This window comes from Trichosurus vulpecula, chromosome 2 (assembly GCF_011100635.1).
Source record: "Trichosurus vulpecula isolate mTriVul1 chromosome 2, mTriVul1.pri, whole genome shotgun sequence".
Taxonomy (NCBI): domain Eukaryota; kingdom Metazoa; phylum Chordata; class Mammalia; order Diprotodontia; family Phalangeridae; genus Trichosurus; species Trichosurus vulpecula.
In genome coordinates this window covers 16,437,037-16,462,279 of record NC_050574.1, presented here as the reverse complement: position 1 = coordinate 16,462,279, position 25,243 = coordinate 16,437,037, and the positions used below count along the sequence as shown (strand labels likewise).

The 25,243-nt window shown below is 56.1% G+C and overlaps 1 protein-coding gene across 1 annotated transcript; it reads left to right on the top strand.

Moving 5' to 3' along the window:
* Positions 1-1,199: 1,199 nt before the first annotated feature.
* On the top strand, positions 1,200-24,911 carry GRIN2D (glutamate ionotropic receptor NMDA type subunit 2D). The gene is made up of 14 exons (XM_036747870.1): positions 1,200-1,796; positions 3,819-3,990; positions 5,669-6,153; positions 7,147-7,766; positions 8,311-8,425; positions 8,517-8,728; positions 18,285-18,453; positions 18,682-18,835; positions 20,234-20,359; positions 20,542-20,771; positions 20,901-21,061; positions 22,015-22,202; positions 22,369-22,601; positions 22,714-24,911. The coding sequence occupies exons 3-14, from the start codon at positions 5,695-5,697 to the stop codon at positions 23,992-23,994; spliced, it is 3,948 nt and encodes a 1,315-aa protein (XP_036603765.1). The 5' UTR covers positions 1,200-1,796; positions 3,819-3,990; positions 5,669-5,694; the 3' UTR covers positions 23,995-24,911.
* Positions 24,912-25,243: the final 332 nt, after the last annotated feature.

The following is a 25,243-nucleotide window of genomic DNA, read 5'->3' as shown; positions in this document are numbered from 1 at the left end:
CCGAAGACGCCCGGGTCCTCGGGGGGCCTGGACACGCGGGTCCCCGGGTGGGGGGCCAGAAGGCCAGGTGCCTGGGTCCCCGACGGGCTGCTAGCGCTGAGCCTTGGGAACAGCGCAAGGTGCGCGGGAGAGCAGAAGGTGGAAAAGCAGCTCCCCTCGTCCTGTGCCCCCTCCCCTACATTTCTCAAGCTGTGGGACGAGGGTCCGAGGGAATTACCCCCTCCTCGGGTCCCGGAGAGCCGAGGTTGTATTTGGGGGCTGGAAGGGTGGCACCCCTTTCTTTTAGCTCTCCTCTTCCCCAGCTGCTTGTGGCCAGGGCCACATCTGGGGAGTCCCCTCCCTCTGCAAACACTGGGGTCCCCCCCCAGGGGCCCTGCGGGGAGGGCCGAGGCTGTCTCAGCGAGAGGGGCAGACGCGGACTGAATGTTAATCACCCCAGGAGCCTGTGTTCTAGCGAGTGTGTGTGTGTGTGTGTGTGTCCCTCTCCCCCGTCCCCCCTCCCTCCCTCCCCTTCCCTCCCCTCCCTCCCCACCCTCCCCTCCCGCTTGGGCTCGGGCTCGGGCTCCTTCACACAGCCTCCCGCCCCCCGCCCCAGCTTAGGTGTGTGTGGCAGGCGGGCGGGCGGGGTGGGTCTGTCTGTCTGTCTGTCTGTGTCAGTCGGTCCGTCCTTTGCTGCAGGGGTGGGTAAGGGGGGGCTACTCTGCGGTCTCCGCATCTCCTCTCTCCAGCGGCTGCCAGGTGGGTGTCTGTGGGTCCGTCTTTCCTGGGGAAGCAGTGGGTATCGGATGGGGTGCTGGTGGTCTGTGTCTGGGGTGTCTGTGTGTAATTGTATTGCGTGTGTATGTGTGTAAGGGGGCGGGGTGGAGAGAATTCTGTCTGCCTTTACCTTGAACTGGTTGTCTGTCCTCTCCTCCCCCCCTCCTCCTTCCATCTGTCATCTGTCTGCACCTGAGATTTCCTGGCTTCTGTCTGGAGCCTCCCTTCACCTCTGTCTGTCTGTCTGTCTGTCTGTGTGCCTGTGTCCAGTTGTGGTTTTGTCTCCGTGTCTGGCTCTGTGTGACCCAATGTCTGGTTGTTTGTATGTCTCTGTGTCTCTATGTCCGGCTGTGTATGAATGAGCTGGTTTTCTCTGTGTATCCACCTCTGGTTGTCTGTCTGTCTGTCTTTGTGTGAGGGTGTCTGTCTGTGTCCCCGTGTCCAGCTGTGTGTGTGTGTAGATGTGCGTTTCTGTGTGTGTATGTGTGTGTGCGTGTCTATGGTGAGTGTGTGTGAGTCTCCCAATCCTTCCCAATGAGGGGGTGTTGTGGGGGGAATCCCTGGGAAGTGAGACTGTGCGTGTGTGTCCATGTCTGCCTGTAGGGGAGAAAGGGAGACAGGTAGCCAGGCAGGCTGTCTCTGAGGTGACCCTAGACAAACAGCCAGGAGACCCTGGAGAAGGTAGGGGGAGGGTAGGGAGGACAGAAGGAGAGACTCCCGCAAGCAGCCATACAGACCGGCCAGAGGAGGAGGAGGAAAACCTCAGGCGACTGGGGGAGGGAGGGGCACCCCAGGCAGGTGAGGCCGGAATCCCCATGGGGTGGAGGGCCTGCCACTTACCGCAGCATCCGAGGCAGCATCCTGGGCCCAGCTTTCAATGCAACATGTGTAGCCTGCTGAGCCTGGCCCCCACCTGAAGCCCTAGGGGACCGAGGCACTGAGCCCCTCACCTGCTGTGTGTCCTTCCAGAGCCTGAGTCTGGGCCCCCGTCCCAGCCGTCGTCACTTCCCTCCCCCACGACACAACAGGGTCATGAAAAGGTAAGGCCACAAGGAGCTGGGCTTCGAGTGTGGGTGGGACCCCCAGGGCTGGGCTGGGCAAAAGGGCAGCCTCCGAGTTTCTGCTGCCTGGCTCCTCTTCCTCTCATTCTAGGGTTCTTCCTTCACACACGCGCGCTGGCGCGCACACACACACGCACACACACACACTGGCACACACACTGGCACACACAGACACACACATTCACGCACATGCACAGACTCACACACACACACACAACACACACAAACACACACACACACATACACCCCTGCCCCAGCCTACTCCCCCAGGCCCCCTTCCTTCTCCTTCTGCTCCCCTTCCCCAATCCTCTCTGCCTCACTGCTTTCCCTATCCCCTCATCACATTCTGGGCCCCTTCCGGGTTCCCTGTCCTCATTTCTCTTCCTCTCTGGGTTTCCTCTCTCATTCCCTCTCCCTCCGTGTCCTTCGGTCTCTTTCCACATTCTTCCCTGTGCCCTCTCCTGCTCTCCCCCATGTTTCCCCTCTCTCTGTCCCCCGTCTTTCCCTCTTCCTCTCTTCCCATCCTGTCTTTCTCCCTCCTTGGCCCCTCCTCTCTGATTTCTCTGTACCCCTTCTCCCCTCCCATCTCCCATCCTCTCTTCTTGTCCCCTGCTCCCCCATTTCTCCTTCCCCTATCCCTCTCTCCCTGTCCCCATTTTTCCCTCTCCCTTCTCCCCTTCTGGGTCTCTCTCTCCTTCCCTATCGCTATTTTTGCCCTGTCCTCCTCCCTCTGCCCCTCTTTCCCTCCTCATCCCACCTCCTCCCTGTCTCTTCTTCCAGTATCCATCCCCACTCCTCAGTCCCTGTCCCTGTTCCCAAGGGCTGTGACTGTGCTATTAATGCTGCTTACAAGGCCCTGAAGGTCATCCAGGCCCCTGGCCCCATGCCCTGGACACCCCCTCCCCACACAAGCCTCCTGTCCTGGAGGGCATCCAAACAAACGCCCTCTCCCCTTCCTCACTCTCCTCATTCCTGGGGGCTGGAGGATGGAAAGGTGGAAAATATGTTTTGATGGGGGGAGGGGGTGAGGGGGGAGAGAACAGGAGGACAGGACTCTCTGTCTGCAGCACCAGGCACCACCGCTAACTGCGGTGAAGGGCCCCAGTGGAGGATCAAAGTGTTGGAGGGGAGAAGCCAGGGCTGAATGAGCGGCTGCCCCATCCACCGCCAACTCCCCCCTCCCCGCTCCCCTCCTTCTTCTGCAGAGCCGAGGAAATGGGACGGGATAGATGGGACGGCCCAGGGGGTGAATGCAGGCCATCACCTCCCAGAGTGAAGGAGGCCAGGGAGGGGAGCTAGTCCCGGAGGATTGGGGCTCTAAGGTCCCTAAGAATGCCCCTATTTCTGGAATTGGATGGAGGCTGGGGCCTGGGTCAGAAGCTTGGGTCTCGGAAGAGGCGAGGTGGACATAAGTTGGATGCCTGGATCCTTGAGGTGTCGAAGGCTGGGATACACATCCCTGAGTTTCAGAGGCCACAGGGTCCCTGCTTTCATCTGTTCAATTAAAATGAGATGAGGGTGGGGTAGGGCTGGGTGCCTGGTTCCTAAGGGGCACCTTCTTCTCTCCTATTTGTTGTGTGGAATTGAACTATAGAGCCGGATTCATGGTTGCTGAGTTGGTGAGGACAGGGGGATACCTGATAGCATGGGGAACAGCACCTCACCTTCAGCTGTGTGGCTAGAGCGGAATGGGGAGGGAATGGCAGGAAGAGAAACCGAAGGAGAGGAAGAAAGGGGAAAGGAATGACTTCAAAGGGGGGGTGATGTTAACCCCACGGGGGCCAGGCCACAGCTGTGGGTTATTTTGGGGTAGAGGCTGGGGGGGGGTGCTATTCTGAGCGCTAATCAAGCCAACAGCTAATGACTGCCAGAGAGGAGGAGGAGCTCCCTTGAGCCCCTGGCCCCAGTGCCAGGAAAAGGGGGCCCCCCCCCCAGCACCCTGGGCAGAGGGTGGGGCCTGGACAGAAGGCAGGGCCTCTCCTCTCTCTATCCCTCCCCCAGCTGTCAAGCCTGCTGCCATGGCAACCCATGGGGATACTGACAGCCAGCATGGATTGACAGCCTACCCTGGCTCAGGGTTGCCCTCAGGGAAGCAGGTGTCCATGCCCCAGCCCTTTCCCCCCCAGGGATCCAGGCGTCTGGAACCCCAACCCCTGCCCTTTTGGGGACCCAGGTATGTGGGCCCCAACCCCACTTCCTTAGGGACCCAGGTATCCTGATTCCAGTTAGTGCCCTTCTCGGACCCAGGCACCTGGTTCCCCAGGCCTCCCAAGGACCCTGAGTCCAGCCGTTGGGGACAGGAAGAGGACTCTGTGTTCCCTCCAATTTGCTAAATTGCTCTGGGCTAGCAGCCAGCATCCCCCACTCCTCAACTCCTAATTACCACAGCTGCACCCCACCCCAAGCCCCCCTCTCTGCCCTCAGCCCTGGGGCAGCTGGGACCAGTGCAGGGTAGAGCCTGGGGCAGGGAGGAGAATGATGTGGGGGGCATAAATGGATAGGAGACAGATGGGGGGGAGATGGAGGCACTGGTGGGGGAAAGGGTGGGGAAGAGGATGGAGATGGGAAGGGGGGGGCGAGGTAGCAGGGAAGGAGATGGAGGGAGTGGAATGGGGAGAGAGGAGCCAGGAAATGGGGCTAATGGAGGGCAGGAGGAAGAGACGAGGGAGTGGGGTCAGCCCTACTGACCCTCTCTTCTTTTTTGTCTGCCCTTCCTCCTCTTTTCTTCCCTCCTCTCTCAAATTTTTCTTTCTCTCCTTTGCCCTTCATCCTGCCTCCCTGGGGGGATGGGGGTGGGGGATGTCTCTCTATCTGTCTCTGCATTTCTCTTCATGTCTGTTTTTCTGTGTCTCTCCCTTTTGGCATCTCCCCCCGTTTTTTCCTTCTCTCTCTGTCGATGTACCCTGGCTCTCTCTCCCTGCCTTTCACCCTGGGTGCCTCTAACCTGGCCATGTGGCTGTTTCTTTTCCTGTCCCTGTCCCTCTGCCCCATCCTTCTGTCTCTCCTGCTCTCCTGCCTTGTCCCTGACCCTCTGACTTTCTCTGTCCCTTTGTCCTTCTGCCCTGCACTTGTGTCCCCATCCGTCTGTGCCCTCATTTGTCTCCCCTTCTGCCTTGCTTGTTTTCACCCCTGGGTCTCTGCCTCCCTATCTCTGTCCATGGCCCTTGCACTCTGATCAATCCTTGGTCATGTCTCCACCCTGTCCCTGTTCCTGTCTGTTTCTCTGATGTTCCACTGCATGTCTGCCACTATCTCTGTTCCTGTACACACACGCTCTCTCTCTGTCTCTGTCTGTCTCTGTCTCTCCACTCATCCTGCTTTCCCAACCTCCCTCTGTTTCTCCCTCTCTCTCCCTCTCTCTCTCTCTCCCTCTCTCTCTCTCTCTCTCTCTCTCTCTCTCCCCTCATCCTGCTTTCCCAACCTCTCTCTGTCTGTCTCTCTGTTTCTTTCTTTCACCCTCTTTCCCAACCTCCCTCTGTCTCTGTTTCTGTCTCTATCTCTCTGCCTGTCTCTGTCTGTCTGTCTGCATGTCTGTCTGTCTGTCTCTCTCTCTGTCTTTCTCTGTCTCTCTCCTCATCCCACTTTCCCAACCTCCCTCTGTCTCTGTTTCTCTGTCTCTATCTCTCTGCCTGTCTGTCTGTCTCTGTCTGTCTGTCTGTCTTTCTCCTCATCCTGCTTTCCCAACCTCCCTCTGTCTCTGTCTCTCTGCCTCTGTCTCTCTCTGCCTCTGTCTGTCTGTCTGTCTCTGTGTCTGTCTGTCTGTCTGTCTGTCTGTCTGTCTGTCTGTCTCTCTCTCTCTCTCTCTCTCTCTCTTTCTCTCTGTCTTTCTCTCTCTACTTTGGGGCCATTAGAGGCTGCCCGGCAGGGCCCCCAGGAAATGCGTGGCCCGTTCGGCCCCCACGGCCCTTCAGGCCCAGCTAACATGCTCTTGCTGCTGGCTTTGGCTTGTGCCAGCCCCTTCCCAGAGGTGGCTCCCCCACTGGGCGGCGGCAGTATCGGGGAGCCAGGCACCGGGCGGCCCCTCAATGTGGCACTGGTGTTCTCGGGGCCAGCCTACGCAGGGGAGGCAGCCCGTCTGGGCCCCACTGTGGCTGCTGCTGTCCGCAGTCCAGGCCTGGAGGTGCGCCCCGTGGCCTTGGTCCTCAACGGCACCGACCCGCGCAGCCTCATGCTTCAGCTGTGTGATCTGCTCTCGGGCCTTCGCGTCCATGGAGTCGTTTTCGAGGATGATTCCCGCGCGCCAGCTGTCGCCCCCATCCTGGACTTCCTTTCTGCTCAGACTGCCCTGCCCATTGTGGCTGTTCATGGCGGTGCAGCTCTCGTCCTCACGCCTAAGGTGAATGAATGACTGGCTTAGGCAGTGGGGCAGTGAGCGAGGCCTAGAGTGGGAGGTTCCTGCTGAATGGCCAGTGTGACTGGGGCCTGGGGGACCTGAGATCTATCTCTGGGGAGGGCTCACCTTGCCTGCCAGGGTCCAGGAGTGGAGGTGGGGGCATCTAGATGACAGTGGCAGGGTGTCCCCTTGGCCCCATCCCCTCATACCAAGGTTGGCCTTTGCAAGGTCCTTATGGGAGCATGCTCAGAGAGGAGAGTTGGGAAGCCTCATAGGTTACGGTTGAGGAATCTGTACGGAGGGCATCTAGGGGCAAGAGACCAAAGTGGGGGAGCTGGGGAACAAGGTGGGGGGCCACCTATGATGGGGTAAGGGTGGGAGCTTCCAGAAGTCCTGAGAGAGAATGGGGAGGGGGAACCAGCTCTAGTGCCTTCTCCTTGGCACGTGGTCCCACCCTCCCCCCACCCCACATGACCTCCTAGGGGGTCGTGTGCCCAGTGACATAGTTGTGGTGCCTTTCCTGCCCCATGAGCTGCTGGGAGATGTGGTCTTCTCTGGCCCAATTAAAGGCCCTATGGGCTTCCCCTCACCCCTGGGAGACTGGGATCTGTAGTCTGGGCAAGTGTAGTGACCCCTCGCTACCTCATGGCCTGCTGGAACCTGGAATCTGCTCCCCAAGCCCAGTGTCCTGTTAGAAGCTTGATTGTCTCTGGCCTGGGTGATGTCAGGGCATCGTATTTGGAGCCACTGGCTTGACTGTGTGTCCCCAGAGAAGTCTGTTGCCCACCCTGGGCCTTCATTTTCCCATCCGGGAATGAGAGAGTTGACTTAGGGGATTTGCCAGGGCCTATTGGACTTGGATTCTAGACTTTCCACATGAACTTGTGCACCCCCACCACCTCCTCCACACCATGAGAAGGTAGCCCTGGATGACGTCTTGGCCACTGGCTGGGTCTCACTCTCTGCTCCCATGTTCCTTTCCCCTGTGGTTCCCAGGAGAAGGGCTCTACCTTCCTCCAGCTGGGCTCCTCCACAGAGCAGCAGCTGCAGGTGATCTTTGAGGTGCTGGAGGAGTATGACTGGACGTCCTTTGTGGCAGTGACCACGGCAGCCCCGGGCCACCGGGCCTTCCTGGCTTACATTGAGGCGCTGACTGACGGGAGCCTGGTGGGCTGGGAGCATCGGGGGGCTCTGACCCTGGATCCTGGTGCTGGCGAGGAGGTGCTTGGTGCCCGCCTGCGCAGTCTCAGTGCCCAGATACGCCTGCTTTTCTGTGCCCGCGAGGAGGCAGAGCCACTGTTTCGGGCAGCAGCCGCAGCTGGCCTGACAGGCCCTGGCTATGTGTGGTTCATGGTGGGACCCCAGCTGGCGGGGGGTGGTGGTGGGGGTGGGCCTGGGGAGCCACCTCTTCTGCCAGGGGGGGCCCCACTACCTGCGGGGCTCTTTGCAGTCCGGTCAGCTGGCTGGCGGGACGACCTAGCAAAGAGAGTGGCGGCAGGTGTGGCCGTGGTAGCCCGTGGAGCCCAGGCCCTGCTTCGTGACTACGGATTCCTGCCTGAGCTGGGTCAGGACTGTAGAGCTCAGAATCGTAGCCAGCGGGGAGAGAGTCTGCATCGGTAAGGATCCTGGTTGGGGACCAGAAGCCACTGGACAGCAGGGTCTGGGTCCAGGAGCATGGCTACTGGGGAGCAGTAGCCAGGCTAGGAGTCAAGGAAGGGGATGGCCAGATTAAGAGATAGGAGCTGGCCATGGGAGAACGGCCTGACTGACTGAGCAGGGAAAACACCCCCCCCCCCCCCCCCCCCCCGCCCCAGTACAGAGGCAGGAACAAATGAATGAATAGAAAAGCCTTGATTAACCACCTACTCTGTGCCATACAGTGCTAAGTGCTGGGGGGCCCAGCACAAAAAGCAGGACAGCCCCAGTTGTCAAGGAGCCCACATTAGGGGGAAGACAAGACACAAAGGTGTAGGGCAGAGGGCAAGTCAGTCAGTTGGCCATCTGTTCCCTGGGGTCTGGCAGGTGCAGAGCCAGGCTGAGGTAAGACATGGTGGTCCTTCTCACAGAAGGGCTTGTGGTTAGTGACGTCCATCTGCTCCCAGCTGCATTTCCTGGGACCCAGGGCTCTGCACTGAAACTTTCACCCTCTGACTGAGGCAGGTACTTCATGAACATCACCTGGGACAACCGGGACTATTCCTTCAATGAAGACGGCTTCCTGGTGAACCCTTCTCTTGTTGTCATCTCGCTTACCAAGGATCGAACCTGGGAGGTGGTGAGTATGAGGCCCAGACGCCCAGGTCTCTGTGGGACAGGGTCCACTAGGGAAGCCAGACACAAGTTCTTCTCCTCATTCCTGACTCCAGGTGGGCACCTGGGAACAACAGTCTCTACGGCTCAAGTACCCACTGTGGTCTCGATATGGCCGCTTCCTGCAGCCTGTGGATGACACCCAGCACCTCATGGTGGCCACCCTGGAGGAACGCCCCTTTGTCATTGTGGAGCCAGCCGACCCCCTCAGCGGCACCTGCATCCGGGACTCCGTGCCCTGCCGTAGCCAGCTCAACCTCACACACAGGTAGGACACTTGCTCTCAATGACCCTATCCCCTTGGTGACCCCCAGCTTCTGCCCTGGGACCTGGGACCCTGGCATTCAGGTCCAGATTCATCCAATAATTGTAGATGGTGGGACAATGGCAGTTGCAGAGATAGAGAAAGTCTTGGAACTCACTAAGATTCTTCAAATTAAATCTACTCATTTTTTGGGCCACAAGGACTTGCCTGCAGGTGGACAGAAGGGAGGACAGAGAAAAATCTGTTGGCAAACACTGTTCAGGATAGGGAGAGATAGCTCATTTACTACACATATATGACATCTCGGTGTGGTGGTGGGGGGGATACCAAAATAGAAAAACTGCCATAGAATGGGGGAGTGGGACAGGCCATCCCTTGTGCAGAAATCTTCAGGATGCAAGGAGACTGTGATCAGACTGTCTTCAGCTTGGGGGATCCCCTAAGGGAAGGAGTTCTGGAAGATTGGTCCCTGAGCTGGGCTGTGAAGGAAAAGAAGCATGTGCCAGGGCTGGGGGCTCATCTGCCTATATTTAGAAGTGAAGAGAAGGCAGGAGAGGATCTGGGGAGGCAGGGAGGGGGTGTAGTCCATCTCTCTGGAATGGAGAGTCCACAGAGGGTAGTATTAGGAGAGAGAAGATTGTAGAAGGCCTTGAATGCCAGGACAAGGATCTCAAAGATAGTAAGAAGAACTCTGGTCCTGGAGCCAATAGACCTGGGCTCGGATTCTACTCTAGACCCTTGCTAGATCTGTGATGATGAGCAAATTACTTAAACTCCAAGAATCCCAGTTCCTTTTTTAAAATAGGGATGAATGATAATAAAAATGGCCCCTGCCCCAGGTCTGTTGTGACAGAAAGCACCTGGTGGACCTTACAGTGGCAGAGAAAGGGGGGCAGTTGTTATGACTCGGCTCATAGGGCAAGCTCTTGGCCACGGTGCCAGGCCTAGAATTATGCTACAGAGAGAAGGCTCAGGGAACATGCTCGGGATGGAGTGGAGGGAGACCAGAGGGTGCCGAGCTGAAGCAGCTGATGTAGTATTTGAGGTGAGAGGGAGGTGAATGGAGACGAGGCAGTGATGGATAGTGGGAAGGGAGCCATGGAATCGGGAACCCAGGCCTGGGAGGAAGGATGACTGATGGGCCATCCACAGAAACAGGGAATCTGGGAGGATGCTCACAGAAGGGGGGCATGGGATGAGGTCAGTTTGATAGGGTGATTGGACGTCCAATTAGAGAGGCATAACCTGGCCTTCAGGAGAGAGGTTGGAGCTTGAGACTTGGTAGTCATCTCTGCAAAGACAGTCATTGAACTTGTGGCAGCAGATGGCACCACCCACAGAGAATATTGAAAGGGAGGAGGGGCAGTGGTTGTTAATAATCGTCATCATGATAAAACGCTAAGGATAAGCACCACCCCAAAGTTTCCTCTGATGCCTGATGATAGCATGGAGCTGATGCTGGTTCCCAGAGGCCATGCCCATGAAGGCCAGGCCCAGGTACCTTGTTCAAGACTGTAGAAGTTGTGAATACAGTTCCAGGCTGTGGCCACTTGCCAAGCCCCACCCAGCAAAGTATTCAGAGGCTAATCCCTGATACTAGCCTGGCCACTCGGTGTCCAAGTGTTTGATCAAAGCAAACTATGATACGGAGCCAAATGCTAACTGGCACCCAGTCCTGTGCGGTGCAGAGGAGAAAGGGCAGAGGGTGCCAGCAACCCTAGTTTTGTGATGATCTAGAAACACTGACCTTGCTGTTGGTACTCTTGTGGGAAATCTCTGTCCAGTGACCCATGGGACGTGCGACTGGAGGAAATGCAGCTTATCGATGATGGCACCCTCACCATCAAGCAAAGCCAAGAGGCCAAAGGAAGCGGAGGCTGTATGGTAGAAAACCTCACTACTTCTCCCTGGAGAGGCACAAGTCCAAATTGGCAGAGTTGGGTTTGTCACACATCGCAAGGCAGTGACGTAAATGAGTTAATGAGAGACGACGATGGACCGTCTCTTATTAAAGCAGTGCAATAAATATTTGCAAAAAAAAGGCCCTAAACATAAACATAATGGCAGCCTGTGTGTCAGTGTCAGTCACAGAGCTAGAGATTCTATGAAGAACTCAGTGAGATCCTCCAAACAAATTCAACATACTCTTCAAGACTCGGTGACTTGGACACAAAGGCAGGACAGGAGCCTTAGACTATGAAGTCCTTTCTTTTGAGAAAAGACCCGTGAGGTATTGGTTGAAGCAGGCACGAAATAAATTCACCAAAAGGGTGAGTGGTTGTGTCTGAGCAAGTAAGGGATGCAAGTGCCAATCAGTAACAAGCATTTATTAGTGCCACGTGCTAAGCCATAAACTGGTGTCACGGATGTGAAAGTGAGGCATTCCCTGCCGTGGGGAACTAACACTCTTGTGCAAGTGTACAGTTTTTGCAGATAAGAAAATACACTGTATGTGCAGAGTAAACAGAAGTAATCGAGGTAAGCACTAACATCTGGAGGCATGAGAAAGAAAGTGCTCTTGAGGACAGCCTTCAGAGGGACCCAAGGAAACAAGGAGGAAGGTCTGGAAACTGGGAAATGGACGGAAGAATGGATGTCTCCAAAGATCACAACGATCTCATAAAAACCTAATGTGAGTCAATGACCAAGACCCAAAAGAAAGTGCCAAGCCCCACCCAAAGGAAGCCACAGTGAAGCCAGGGCCAGCCCTAGTTTGGCATAGAAATGTCTTTTTCAATTCTTACAGGAAACGATGGTAAGAGGTAATGAGTTACTTCCGAGCCCCATCAGGAACAAATGGACTAACACTTCCTCCCCAACACCCTGTGGGGGTGTGGAACGTACCATCCCCTACTTACAGGACCACAGTGTCTTGGGGTGGGTAAGCGCCAGACTGCTCAGTTCCCCCATAGCTTGGTGCCCCCACATGCCTATCCAAAGGGAGTGCTGCTGCTGGCTGGGTTCTGGGCTTGTTGTGGTGGGTGAAAACACTTACTGTCCTAATCCCCTTGACTCCCTCCCCCAAAAGGAGACTCCTTACTCTTCAGGGCCTCGAGGCTGCCCAGGAACCTTCTGGAACCCCACAAAGTAGTGGAGAATTCACTACCTTCACCTAACAAGGCCCATTTATCATGGCCTCAGGGGGGAGAAGGACCCTCCCAGTGTGGTTTTTCACAGGATGCTTCCATTGAAGATGTTTCTAAGATCCTCCAAAAGTGCTGGGATGAAGGGAGATGATGGTAGGGACAACTGAAGTCTGTTAATCGCCTCTGAAGCCAAAGAGCCCCCATTTACCATGTAGTTAGCCAACCAGGACCAGCTGTAGGATGTCTGTCTCTCCAAGGAAGCCCTTCCCTTTGTATCAGCATGCCTCTCCCTGGAGCTATCTTCCACCTTCTCCACCCATAGAGATGCTGCTCCTGCTGCTGCTCCTCCTCCTCTTCCTCCTCGAGCCAAAAACCCTGTCCCCACACTGTTACAGCAGTATCACTTCATCAAAGGGAAAAGGCAGAGGCATGATTTTTCTAAGCAAATCACCATGGGGAGTGGAGCCACCCCATTCGAACATTACTCCCACCATCAAAGGTGTGCTCCCTGAGGAAGTGGACTCAGCACGGGAGACAACCATGACAGAAGGGCGGGCGGCTGGAGTGAGCCACGTGTGCACAGACAGACCTACAAAGCAGGGCCTGGTTGCCCATGATGCAACTTTATGGGCCCAGAGCATTCCATTCTCAAACTCTGAAAGAGCAGAGAGTTCTCAAGGAGTGAAAAAAGCCTCGGGCCTCATTACGGCCTGACAGAATGCGAATAAGCACTAACCAATATGCCGACTGTCTTCTATCACTGTGGAATTTTTATGAGAACGATCTGAGGGCAAATTTGGTGAAAATGTGAGGAGGGAATATCCAGGCTTTCATAGACGCTTTTCTACAGAAGTTTCCAAATAAGAAAGAAAGAAAGGAAAGAAAAAGAAAAGAAAGAAAGATCATTTACTGATATTTTCATTTTCAATCACCTTTATTTCCAAATCTATCTCTCCCCTTTGAGAAGCCTCAAGGAGAGAGATCAAGGCAGTCTCTGACTGAGTCAAGGGGGAGGGAAAAGGGTGGCTGCCGGAAGCACCTGATGAGCTGATAAGATCGTTGGACGCAGGTGCTGAATTGACTGCTTGAGGATCAGCCTTGCAGCCCTTGCAGCCCTCTGAGATGGACGGCTAGATGAAGAACTGAACTCTCAAGAGCTCTTGGAGAAGGCGTTGAGTGGGGAGGGGACCTCTCTCCCGCATCCCTAGCAGCGATGGCACTTGGCAGCCGAAGCGCATGGGTTTGCACACAGCCTCATGGGGGGTTTGAGTACACTGCTTCTTAAACCCTAGGCTTGTGTCAATCAGTCAGTTCATCAGTCAATATTAAGGGCCTACTGTGTGCCAGGAGCAGGGGATACAAAGAGAGGCAGTCTCTGGACAGTCCCTGTCCTGAAGGAGCTTACAGTCTAAGCTCCTAAAACACACACAAAGCGATTCCCAGAATCTAGCCTTCTAGCAGAGAAGGGAGGCTCCTGGGGTAGCACCCGCTTTGGGAGCTGCCTCATGGTTAACTCCAAGTTCAAGAAATACAGTTTGAGAGGTTCAAGCTCTGGATCTTGTAGGTAGAGATTTCCCAATGCTTCCTGCTCCACAGAGAGGGAAGGAGACAGTGCAGCACAACATCCTTCCTGGAATGCAAATCCACCAAGGATTCTAGCTGGAGACAAAGGAGCGGACGGATAAGCCGTGTCCAGCAGTGAGCACTGGAGCAGTGTCTGATGGAGACTAATGTGGGGACGTTAGCAGCCCTGCCATCCCGCAGCCCTAAGGCATCCATCCGAGGCGTGAGTTGCCCCCTCCTTACACACGTGCTCCTTGGTCACATGTATGTTACATGTGTGTACCTCTTGTGACCTCTATGTGCGTCCAGTTCCCCCACTGACGCCAGATGAGGGAGTGCTCCCTAGGGTTATGGGGGAGAGGTTTTATTGCTTCTTTTCTCATTACATAATTTCAGTAATTCCCTTTGTTTCGAGCTCATTGTATTCTCTGGCTGTCTGTTGAAGGCAAACACATCAGTGGGGGCTTATGAGCTGTAGTTTTAGGAGTGTAGACCAACTTCTTTGAAACTGGGATAGCTATTCCTCCAGAGGTCCCAACCTGTGAGTTCAAGTTGTAGGGCTGTCCCTCAGGGTACTACAATTGTGAAACTTCATCTGGCATCTCTTATCTCGGATGCCCTTGTATTTTAGGGATCCACTGGAGAAAATAGTGCTTCAGCAGCGACATCTGTTGTATTGCTGTATTTATCACAAATATGGAAGGTGACCTGAGTCACTTGCATGTAGCACACCAGGAATACTGTGCCTGGCAATACTCTGAGGGCCACACGAGGGACCAAAAGGAGTTAATGACTTCGGAGAGAAGCAAGTTGACAGCATGCTAGGGGAGGATTTTTGTGGTGGTTTTATTCTTATGACATGGCCCGAGATGGCTTCTTCTGCATGATCCTTAAGAACTGTAAGTCCAAAGGATAAAGTTTTCCCAATGGTAAATCAACGCCATGTGCATGATGCCTTTTTGGGCGGCCTCCACATCTTTGGGGTTTTCCAAGTTTTTGTGATACAGTTTTAAGGGAGCTGGCTTAGACTGACATGGGTCAAGTTCAGATCTTGATTTGGAATGCCCTGGGGCTTTGCAGGGACCCATTGGAGACATGCAAGGTTGTGGTTGTGTAGATGGGAGGTTAGAGGAATGTTCCCTGCTTTGGTTTCTCATCTAAATGTGAAGGGGTGACTTCCAGTTGATTCTAGTTCACCAGTCTCATGTGCTTTGGAGGCTCATTTAGCACTAGACTCTCCGGGAAGGGAAGGTCATTTTCCATCCTTTTGGTTTGATTTTGCTGTCTTCACTTTCTTCTTCCCCTTTCTAATTGCCTTTGGGTTGAAAAGGGCCTCTGTAAGTACCAAAATAGGTGTTAAGTGAGGATTTTGTAAGTGCTTATTTGTTGGAATGGCATGATTGTGTATTTGAGAGTAAGCTCAAGCTCAATCTTCAGGCCCATTACCTCTGGTAGGTCTGGACCCTCTAAAGATTGCTGATCACTGGATTGTCCCAGATGGCTCCACATGGGCTACAGGTGCTGTGCTCAATTGCTTGGGAGCAGAGGCAACTATTGAGCTAGGGGGAGGGGACAACGGAGGTGGACTTGGGCAGACTCTGATCCATTCAGGGATTTTTCCTCCACCACCTTAGTAACTGACTGTGAACTGCCCAATCACATTATCAGATGTTGGCGGTTAGATGATGGTGACCTGTTGGCCGATGGAGGATAAGCCCCAGCCGCCATTCAGAAAGTCATGTGGTCCCACTCTGGGATGGTCAGTTCTTGATGACTGACACTTCAAGCTTTCCTTTGGGCCTCTTGGAGAGTACACCAAGGGTGGGGGGAGTGGATGATTCTCCCTCCTCCCCTCTTCTTCCTCCTCTCCCTCCTCCGCACTCCCTCCACCCTCACCTCAGACATTGGCAATGGGGTCCTGGACCAGAAATGTGTGACTGCGGGACAAATGAGAAGGAAATTCAAAGCGATCACTTGTTTGACCAGAGCCTCCTAACAGAGAAGAGAGTTTCTCAATTCCCTTGGCAGCATGATCCCAGATTCTAGGCTCCTAGCCGTGACAGGAGATTTCTGGAATAGTCACCAGCTTGGAGAGCTGTCTCATGACTAACTCCTTAGGTCCAGAATTCCAGGTCCTGGAGAGTCTAGATTCTAGAGCCAAGAGAATGACGACTTCCTGTTGCTTCCTTCTCCCTGGAAAAGGAAAAAGGTGATTCATATGGTCCCTACAGAGCATCCTAGCTGGAGCGTACCACCCTCAAAGAATCTGGCTGAGCAGAAAGCTGGAGCAGTGAAGATTCCAGCCAACCAGTGTCCAGCAGGGACCACTGGGCCAGTGCCTGATGAAGACTGAGGCCCGCCCCTCTTCATACCCATTTTCTATCTTGGTGCCTGCCTCTCTACTTGGGAACTTTATTAGGAACCAGCCTCCGCATTGATGCATTAGATTTGTGTGAATGTGCCCCAGGTTTATAGGGGTGACTGTTTTTCTTTCTATGACACTGCAGCAACTGCCTTTGCTTTAAGCTAATTGTGTTTGCAGGCTGACCATTAAAATAAAACACATTTGTGTATGCATGGTAGTTTTTGGAATGCCTTGAACCCGGGATAGCTGTCCCTGGCAGGGACCTGATTTGCGACTGTGAGTGGGGAGAGAAGGGCCCTCGGAGCACTACACTTGAAGTGGATATTTTCAAAAGACAGGAGAAAAGGCGATTCAGAAAAACTAAACCATGTCAACCAAGTTTGACAGCAGCGCATGCAGTGTTCCGCGCTCTTGGTCCCCCACCTCTTTAGAGAAGGGAAAGAGCTCCATCTTCTCATCTCTTCTTCAGGGATGTGCTTGGAGCCAATTACCTCTTTACAAAATCACCATCTGACTGAAAGGCATAGAAAAAAACCAAACCACCCCATGTTTATTGTTTGTTGACTATTTTTAAAAAGCATTTAATTCAGTAAGGCAGAATATGGCCTGCCTTCAAAGTACCCCTCCAACAAGTGACTGCCTGTGCCTATGTCCAAATCATATGAGATCCCTGGAAAGTAATCTTTCTCTGATGACCCTTTGGCTAGTAATATCAAACAAGGAATAAAAAAAGACTCGTATGCTCACCAAAGGCATCTACCACTGGAATGAAGGAATCCAAAGGGAAAGACAATTCCCTATAGATGGTGAAGTCTGTCATGGACTCGTCTGCCAGTGACATTGTGTGGACTGCATCCAGTCCCAGAACAGAGCCTTCTAAGTGAGATACAGAATCAACAGAATTCACACAGGGAAATTAACTATTCACACAGGAAAAACTAAGTGGATGAAGAAAGCCTGTTGCCCATAAATACTAGGATATAGCTTGATGGATGGCTCAGAGAGTGGGTCCATTCCATAAGAATAATCTCAAAGATAAAAGTGGACTATCCTAGCAGCTGGGCCCAGAATGGAATGGGAAAAGGGCAGGCTGATGGCCTTGGGGAAATTGTTCGTTTTTGGTCACTGATGTCAAGCTTGTCCCTGAAACAAAGGCCCATCCCTTTGACACTTTTGGTCTTCTTCTGGTGGGAAGGTGGAATTGCAAGTCCTAGAACACTGTGGCCTCTGAAAAATTAAAATCTGAGGATCATGCAAAGGGCAGTAGAGAGATGCATGATGGGCATGAGCAGGCTGAGACACATCGTGGTCATTAAGACTGAGCCATAGATGCCAGGTGAAGCATGTGATTGGAGAAATTTGTGGCAGGCTGGTCATTGATCAAGGGGTGGGCCAGGGACAAGCCACTTGGTATCAATTCAATGCCAAGAAAGTGAGAAAAGAGGGCCCCACATCCTGCATGAGCTGCTCATGGCTGATGGGGTGCGTGCCAACCTGCATCTTGGAGGGAGTACCCGTGTGGATGAGATAAAACATTCACTGGGGAAAAAAAAGATTCACTGGACCATTTTTCCTGCCTTACTTACCTTTTCTAGTTCTCACAATGCTGGGAGCTAGGTACCGCAAGTATTATAGAGGCTCACAGGTTAAATGACTCGCTGCTGGTCCTCTAGCATGTAAGTGTGGATGGCAGGCTTCTGGTGTCTCTCTTCTGACTCCCCTAGGCAGGTGGGAGGGAGATGAGGCTGCTGGGAATACATAAGGAGGGGTCAGGGATGTAGGAGGTGGCACACCAGAGAGAAGAGCAGAGGCTGGGGAGTGGGAGCTTGGGGGGACCCCACCAAGGGTCAGGAACCAAGAAAAGGCAGGCTGCTGCCACCATTTCTTTCCTAAGGAATTTTCCTGGATCCCCCTCCCACCGCAAAGCTTCACTGTCAGGGAGAGGATCAGCTTATTCTAATCTTCCAGGAGCCAAGGGTGGCTGAGGCTGAGCACCAGTTTGGGTTGGTGGGCAGAGTGCTGTTGGGGAGGGTGGTAGAGCTCTGGTGAGTGCCTAGGGCCAGAGGATCAGGTGAGGTCTGGGGGATTCATCGCTGCGGCCATAATGGAAGGACCAATCTATTTGTTCATTTGGTCCCCAGAAGGCCAGAACTAGAAGCAATGAGAGAAGGACAAACTTAGTAGCAATTCTCCCTGTCCAAAGGGGACTAGACCACCTCCTGCCACCAAGCAAGGGGCCTTTTGTAGGGAGGATTCTTGGGCCACAATGGATGCTTTTGAGGCACATCCTTGGGTGATGTTCCTGGTCAGTGGGTGGCATGCTGCTTCCCCTCCATGAGAGGAGGAAGAGATTGGAGTCAGTTAGGGCAGCTCATGGGAGTCCTGCCCCTCAGGGCTCACAGTCTCTAAGGAGAGCACTCCACCCAGGAGCATGGGGCCACCCCATAAGTAAAAGGAGAGGCGGGGTGCTCCCACAGGGCCCAAGGCTCCAGGGAGGGCAAGGAAGATTGAGGCCCCAGCCCCATGTCTGCCCTTCTCCCCTCAGCCCCCCGCCAGATGCCCCCCGGCCAGAAAAACGATGTTGTAAAGGCTTCTGTATTGACATCCTCAAGCGCCTGGCCCAGACCATTGGCTTCAGCTACGACCTCTACCTCGTCACCAACGGCAAACATGGGAAGAAAATCGATGGTGTCTGGAACGGCATGATCGGGGAGGTGGGCCAAGCTTGGGGGGTATAGAGTGGATGGGGGGAGGAAGGGGCAGGGCCCTGCCTCATCCAACCCCATCCCCTCCCCCTAAGCCCAGCTCACTGTCCTATCCAATTGACTTTCCTTCATTTCTCCCTTGACCCCTTCTCCACCCTCTTCCTTCTCCCTCTTCATTCTCCCTTTTCCTCCTCCTCTTTCTCTTTGATCTCTCTTTTGGTTGGCTCCTGGGCCAAGGTTTTCTACCAGCGGGCAGACATGGCCATTGGCTCCCTCACCATCAATGAGGAGAGATCAGAAATCGTAGACTTCTCCGTGCCCTTTGTGGAGACAGGCATCAGCGTCATGGTGGCCAGGAGCAATGGCACAGTGTCACCCTCTGCCTTCTTGGGTGAGCCCAGAGACCCTGTCCCTGTCCCTGTCCCTGTCCCCAAGGACCTCCCACTTAGAAGGAGGGGACTCCAACAGGGAGATGTGATGGAGGGTCATGACTATCAGGCCACTAGAAGAGGCTGGAGATCTTGTCCCACCCTGTTTTGGGCACTGAGAAGGTCAGGGCAGAGGAGAACCAGACTCTGCCCTCAGGGCTGTCCTAGACCCCATGATGGTTTTTTCTTAAGACTAATCTGAGCCTGGAGACAGTCTCTGGAGGGCATCCTGTGTGCTTGGGGTGGGGGAGGGAAGCTGGTGAGTCGGGGAGGCTTGTGAACAGGGGGCCATGATCAGAGCTGGGCGGGAGGCCAATGATGGCTGCAGAAGAAGAGAAGGTTGGGTCTGGGTGCTCCCCAGGGGTGAAGAGGGACCTGAGGCAGCAGCAGAAGCAGCAGGTCTTGGGGAAGAGGGAAGTGAGAGAGGGTCTGCCTGCTGGGGAACCTTGGAAGACGGTGGGGCTATGGAAAGCCAAAAGGACAGAGGGAAGGAGTTCAGGTGGGTCTTCACTGGGCAGAGATGTGGGGATCAAGGAACACAGAGCCCAGAAGTAGAGAGAGACAGTATTATGGAGAGACAGGCTCCAGGGTCAGCAGACATCCTACTGACCTGAGGACGTGCGGCTCAGGGCAGAGACACTGGCAGTTAGCCAAGGTCAAGGAGGCCTGACAACATGCAAGAAGGTGGAGCTGGTCATTGCCATGGGAGGGCCACAGTTGTGGATGAGATGAAGGGAGAGAGATGGCCTGAGTTCTGGGCCAGGAGGAGAGGCCAACTACTGAGCTACCCTGTAGATTAGGAGCTGGGGGACCTGAGAGTATTGCCTTCCTGAAGGCCAGGGACCCAGGGCCAGCTGTCCAGCAGAGCCCAAGCAACTCCTGAACACAGTCTTTCCGCAGGCCTGTAGACATATGCTGTGTGTCTGTGTGTGCATGTGTGCATGTGTGTCTGCGTGTACATATGTGTATCTGTGTGTACGTGTGTGTATCTGTGCGTGAGTGTGTGTGTGTGTCTGTGTGTGCACGTGCATGCGTGGGTGTGGATGTGTGTGCATGGGGGTGTGGACATGTGCTTGTGCAGGTGTATCTATGTGTGTGTGCATGTGTCTGTGTGCATGTGTCTGTGTGTCGGTGTGTGTGTGTGCACATGCATGCGTGGGTGTGGACATGTGCATGTGAGAATGTGGAAGTGTATCTGTGTGTACGTGTGTACACAGGTATGGATGTGGGAGTGCACACTCTCTCAGGACTGAAGCTGGTGCTGTGTTCTGAGGCCTGGGCCCAGGGGATCCAGCGGAGTGGGGGTTAGGCAGCAGGGCAGTGATGACATAACCGCCTGCTTCCCCCTCGCCTCCTTGCAGAGCCCTACAGTCCAGCCGTTTGGGTCATGATGTTCGTCATGTGTCTGACCGTGGTGGCCGTCACTGTCTTCATCTTTGAGTACCTCAGTCCTGTGGGCTACAACCGCAGCCTGGCCACTGGCAAGCGTGAGTGCTCCTGCCCAGCTCCCCTCACACCAGCTCCCCTTCCTAGCCCAGGCTAAGCCTCAAGTTGTGGGCCACCTCCCTTCCCTCCCCTGGGCTTGCTCATAGAGCTCAGCCCCTGGCCCCGAACCCATAAGCAGCCCTGCTCAGGGGCTCCCAACTTCCTGTGTCCCCCAACTTCTCAGGCCCTGGTGGCTCTACCTTCACCATTGGCAAGTCCATCTGGCTGCTCTGGGCCTTGGTCTTCAACAACTCTGTGCCTGTGGAAAACCCTCGCGGGACCACCAGCAAGATCATGGTCCTGGTCTGGGCCTTCTTTGCGGTCATCTTCCTGGCCAGTTACACGGCCAATCTGGCAGCTTTCATGATCCAAGAAGAGTATGTGGACACTGTGTCCGGGCTCAGTGACCGGAAGGTGAGGACGGAGCCTGCTTGGGGGCGGGGGGGCCGGGCGATGCCCCTCCCTGGGCACATCCATCCTTCTGGACAGTCTGGGGCCGGGCCTTGCTCAAGGCGGCCCCTCCCCCTTTTCCTGCCCCTGCAGTTCCAGCGGCCCCAAGAGCAATACCCACCCCTGAGGTTTGGGACCGTGCCCAACGGGTCCACGGAGAAGAACATACGCAGCAACTATGAGGCTATGTACAACTATATGGTGCGCTACAACCAGCCCCGCGTGGAGGAGGCGCTGATCCAGCTGAAGGCCGGGTCAGCTGCTGGGCTGGGGGTATGGCTGGGGAGGGTCAGCTGCTGGGGGGGCGTGGCTGGGGAGGGTCAGCTGCTGGGCTGGGGGGTGGCTGGGGGGGTGAGCTGCTGGGTTGGGGGGGGTGGCTGGGGAGGGTCAGCTGCTGGGGGGGCGTGGCTGGGGAGGGTCAGCTGCTGGGCTGGGGGGTGGCTGGGGGGGTGAGCTGCTGGGTTGGGGGGGGTGGCTGGGGAGGGTCAGCTGCTGGGTTGGGGGTGTGGCTGGGGAGGGTCAGCTGCTGGGTTGGGTGGTGGCTGGGGAGGGTCAGCTGCTGAGTTGGGGGGGTGGCTAGGGAGGGGCTGCCCAGGCAGGTCAGGGAGGGGCCAGAGCCAGAGAAGGTCTTCAACTGGGCTCACTGAGGGGCCAGTGTGAGTCCAGGAGAGGTGGAGAGGTCAAGAGGGTCAGGGAAGGGGGGGGAGGAGGTGAAGGTCAGTGGGGTCATTACAGTTAGCAAGGGGACAGTGTGGTTTTGGGAGGGCCACTGGGGTCCATGAGGGTGAGTAAAAGGGGGCAGCTAGGTGGCGAAGTAGAGCACCAGCCCTGGAGTCAGGAGAGCCTGAGTTCAAATCCAGCCTCAGACACTTAAAACACTAGCTGTGTGACTTTGGGCAAGTTGCTTAACCCCAATTGCCCTGCCTTCCCCCCTCCAAAAAAAGAGAATGAGTAAAGAGGTGATGGGGATCAGGATGAGGTCAGTGATAGTTCAGGGTCAGATGAGTGGGGCTCAAGGTATATCAGGCAGATGGCCTGGATGCAGGAGAGCCTTAGCCATTAGCCAGGTTAGCTGGTGCCATGATGGCCACTGGCAGGGAGCAGGTGGCAGCAATGGGGACAGGGGCTCAGGCTATCTTGGGCAGTGAGGGAGCCACCTTCAGGTCCCAGGGCCGACCTGTCCTCCCTGGTCCGGCCTGGCCCCCAGGAAGCTGGACGCCTTCATCTATGATGCTGCGGTTCTCAACTACATGGCCCGTAAGGATGAGGGTTGCAAACTGGTGACCATTGGCTCGGGCAAGGTCTTTGCCACCACGGGCTATGGCATCGCTCTGCAGAAGGGCTCCCGCTGGAAGCGGCCCATCGACTTAGCCCTGCTGCAGTTCTTGGGGGATGGTATGTATGGCCTCAGGGGGCTGGGGGAGGGAGGGCAGAGCAAGGGCAGGGGGCCTGGGCCTCTGGATTTTGGAGGGGCAAGGGCTGAGGGAAGGGGTGCCTGGGGCCCCAGACCCTGGGATTCCTGGAGAAGGCTGGGTTGGGCTTGAGCCCAGGCCCCCTACAGATGAGATCGAGATGCTGGAGCGCCTGTGGCTGTCTGGGATTTGCCACAATGACAAGATCGAGGTCATGAGCAGCAAGCTGGACATCGACAACATGGCTGGGGTCTTCTACATGCTGCTTGTGGCCATGGGCCTCTCCTTACTGGTCTTTGCTTGGGAGCACCTGGTCTACTGGAGACTGCGCCACTGCCTGGGACCCACCCACCACCTTGACTTCCTGCTGGCCTTCTCCAGGGTGAGCCTGAGTCTGGGGTCCCAGCGGGGAGCGTGTTGGGGCACAGAGGTGGGTCTAGGCCTTGGCCACCCAGTGGGTCCTGAGTGGGGCATGTCTCTTCTCTCCCCTCCAGGGCATGTACAGCTGTTGTAGTGCCGATGCTGCCCCCCCAGCTGCCAAGCCCCTGCCCCCCCAGCCCCTGCCCTTACCCAGCCCAGCATACCCAGCTCCCCGTCCAGCCCTGGCGCCCACAGCCACCGGCCCCTTCCTGCCCCGGGAGCGGGCAGTAGTAGACCGTTGGCGCCGACCCAAGCCATCTACGGGGCCTGGGGCTGGGCCTGTCCCAGTCCCAGTCACCCCTGAGGCCTCAGGCCCCCCTCGTGCCCCCCTCCCAGGAGCCATGGCCGACAGCTTCCACCGCTACTATGGGCCCATTGAGCCACAGGGCCTGGGGGAGCCCCGGGCATCTCGCCCAGCCCGGTCCATGTCCCCACCTCCTCCACCCCAGAAGCCCCCTCCCTCCTACTTTGCCATTGTGAGAGAGAAGGAGGCTTCAGGCCCCAGCGAACCAGCCCCTGCCCCTTATGCTGGATACCCCTCCCCACCTGCCCCACCTGCTGCCCCGCTTTGTCACCTGGCTTATGAGGATGAGAGCCCCCCAGCCCCAACCCGCTGGCCTCGCTCAGACCCAGAGAGCCAGCCCCTGCTTCGGGGAGCCGGTGGGGGGAGCTCTGCAGCTCCTCCTCCACCACCTTGCCGAGCGCCACCCCCACCATGCCCCTACCTGGACCTCGAACTGTCCGACTCTGATGACTCAGAGAGCCTGGGGGCTGGTTCGGGGGCTGGCCTGGAGCCCTGGTGGGTCCCTGACTTCTATCCATATGCTGACCGCTTGGGCCGCTACTGGTCTGTTGACAAGCTGGGGGGCTGGCGGGCAGGCAGCTGGGACTACCTGCCCCCTCGCCCTGGCCCAGCTGCCTGGCATTGCCGCCACTGTGCCAGCCTGGAGCTGCTCCCCCCGCCGCGCCACCTCAGTTGCTCCCATGATGGTCTGGATGGCGGCTGGTGGGCCCCACCCCACCCCCCACCCCCTCCGTGGGCTGCCGGGCCCCACCGACGACGACGCACCCGATGTCGCTGCCCCCGAGGCCACCAGGCTCCCAGCCGTCGATCCGGCCAAGCCCCACACCGGCGGCGCCATGCAGGGGCGTGGGACCTCCCGCCACCTGCCCCCACTTCCCGTTCCCTGGAGGACCTGAGCTCTTGTCCCCGGGTGGCCCCTGTTCACAGCCGCCACTCTCGCCGTTGCCCCCATGCTACCCACTGGGGCCCTATGCCCCGGAGACACCGTGGGGGTGACCTGGGCACCCGCCGTGGTTCTGCCCACTTCTCCAGCCTCGAGTCTGAGGTATGACCGACCCTGTTCCCCCCTCCCCTGGCCTGATGTGAAGAAGACACTCTCAGGACAGGAGGCCCGTAGATGGACAGAGCGCAGTGGCCCCGGGGCCAAGGACCACAGATCAGCAGCAAGACAACAGAAAGGGGGGTGGGCAGCTCTTTCCTTTGGAACTTCGGGGCCACAGATCCAGCACATGTCCCGGCTGAGGATTGTACACCGATGAAACAGAGCCAGGGGGGCTACGGCGGGTTCCCTGAGCCCCGCGGGCTTTTTTAACCTGAAAAGGGCTTTTTAATGTCATGGGAATGGGGAGGGGTCTGGCTGAGCACATGCCCCTCCCCTCTGCCCCAGCCCCAACTTGTGGGGCTCCTGCACCATCACTGTGCTGCTCCCCATGCCCCAGATACCACCAGGGACCACCCCCGGGGGCAGAGGGGGCTGTTTTTAACCTTCATCATTGGGACACAAAACTGTGAGAGCCGCTCGCTAAACTGTGACCCTGAACCCTGAGACTCTGACCCCAAGACTGTGACCCCTGACCCTGAGACTGTGACCCCTGACCCCAGACTGTGAGCCTGACCCTTCATCCCTAGCCTCTGACTCCTGAGACTGTTACCCCTGAGCCCAAGACCATCCTCATCACCAATCTCTGCCAGACACCTTGGGGTCTCCCCGAACTGAACTCCGATCCTCCCCATTCTTTGCCCCCAATCCTACACTACCCTAGACTTCCCTTCACTGTACTCCTGGCCATCCTCCCAGACCACATGTCCCCTTCCCACTCCCTAACCAACCTCCAGCGTCCAACCTCAGAACCCCCAGGCCTGGGCCCTAGAAGCCCACCCAGCCCCACCCTGCAGCAGGGGAGGGACCTGGGGCAGGGCCTCAGGTGTCCAACCCCAGTGGAATAAACCAAGTTTTTATGCCTCCTCACCCCGGAGCCCTGGACTCCTCCTCTTGTGCACTGGGCAGCGAAACCTGAAGGAAGCAGACGGATGGACAGACAGAGAAAGGGAGAGAGAGAAACAGAAGGAGATAGAGAATGGGAGAAACAGAGAGTGAGAGAGGAAGGGGGGGAAGTGGGAGAGGGAGGAAGGGGGGGAGAGAGAGACACAGAGAGAGACAGAGAGAGAAGAGAAGAAAGGAGAGAGAGAGAGAGAGAGAGAGAGAAGAGGAAAAGGAGAGAGAGAGAGAGAGAGAGAGAGAGAGCAGGAGACAGAGACAAGGACACACACACACACACACACACACACACACACACACA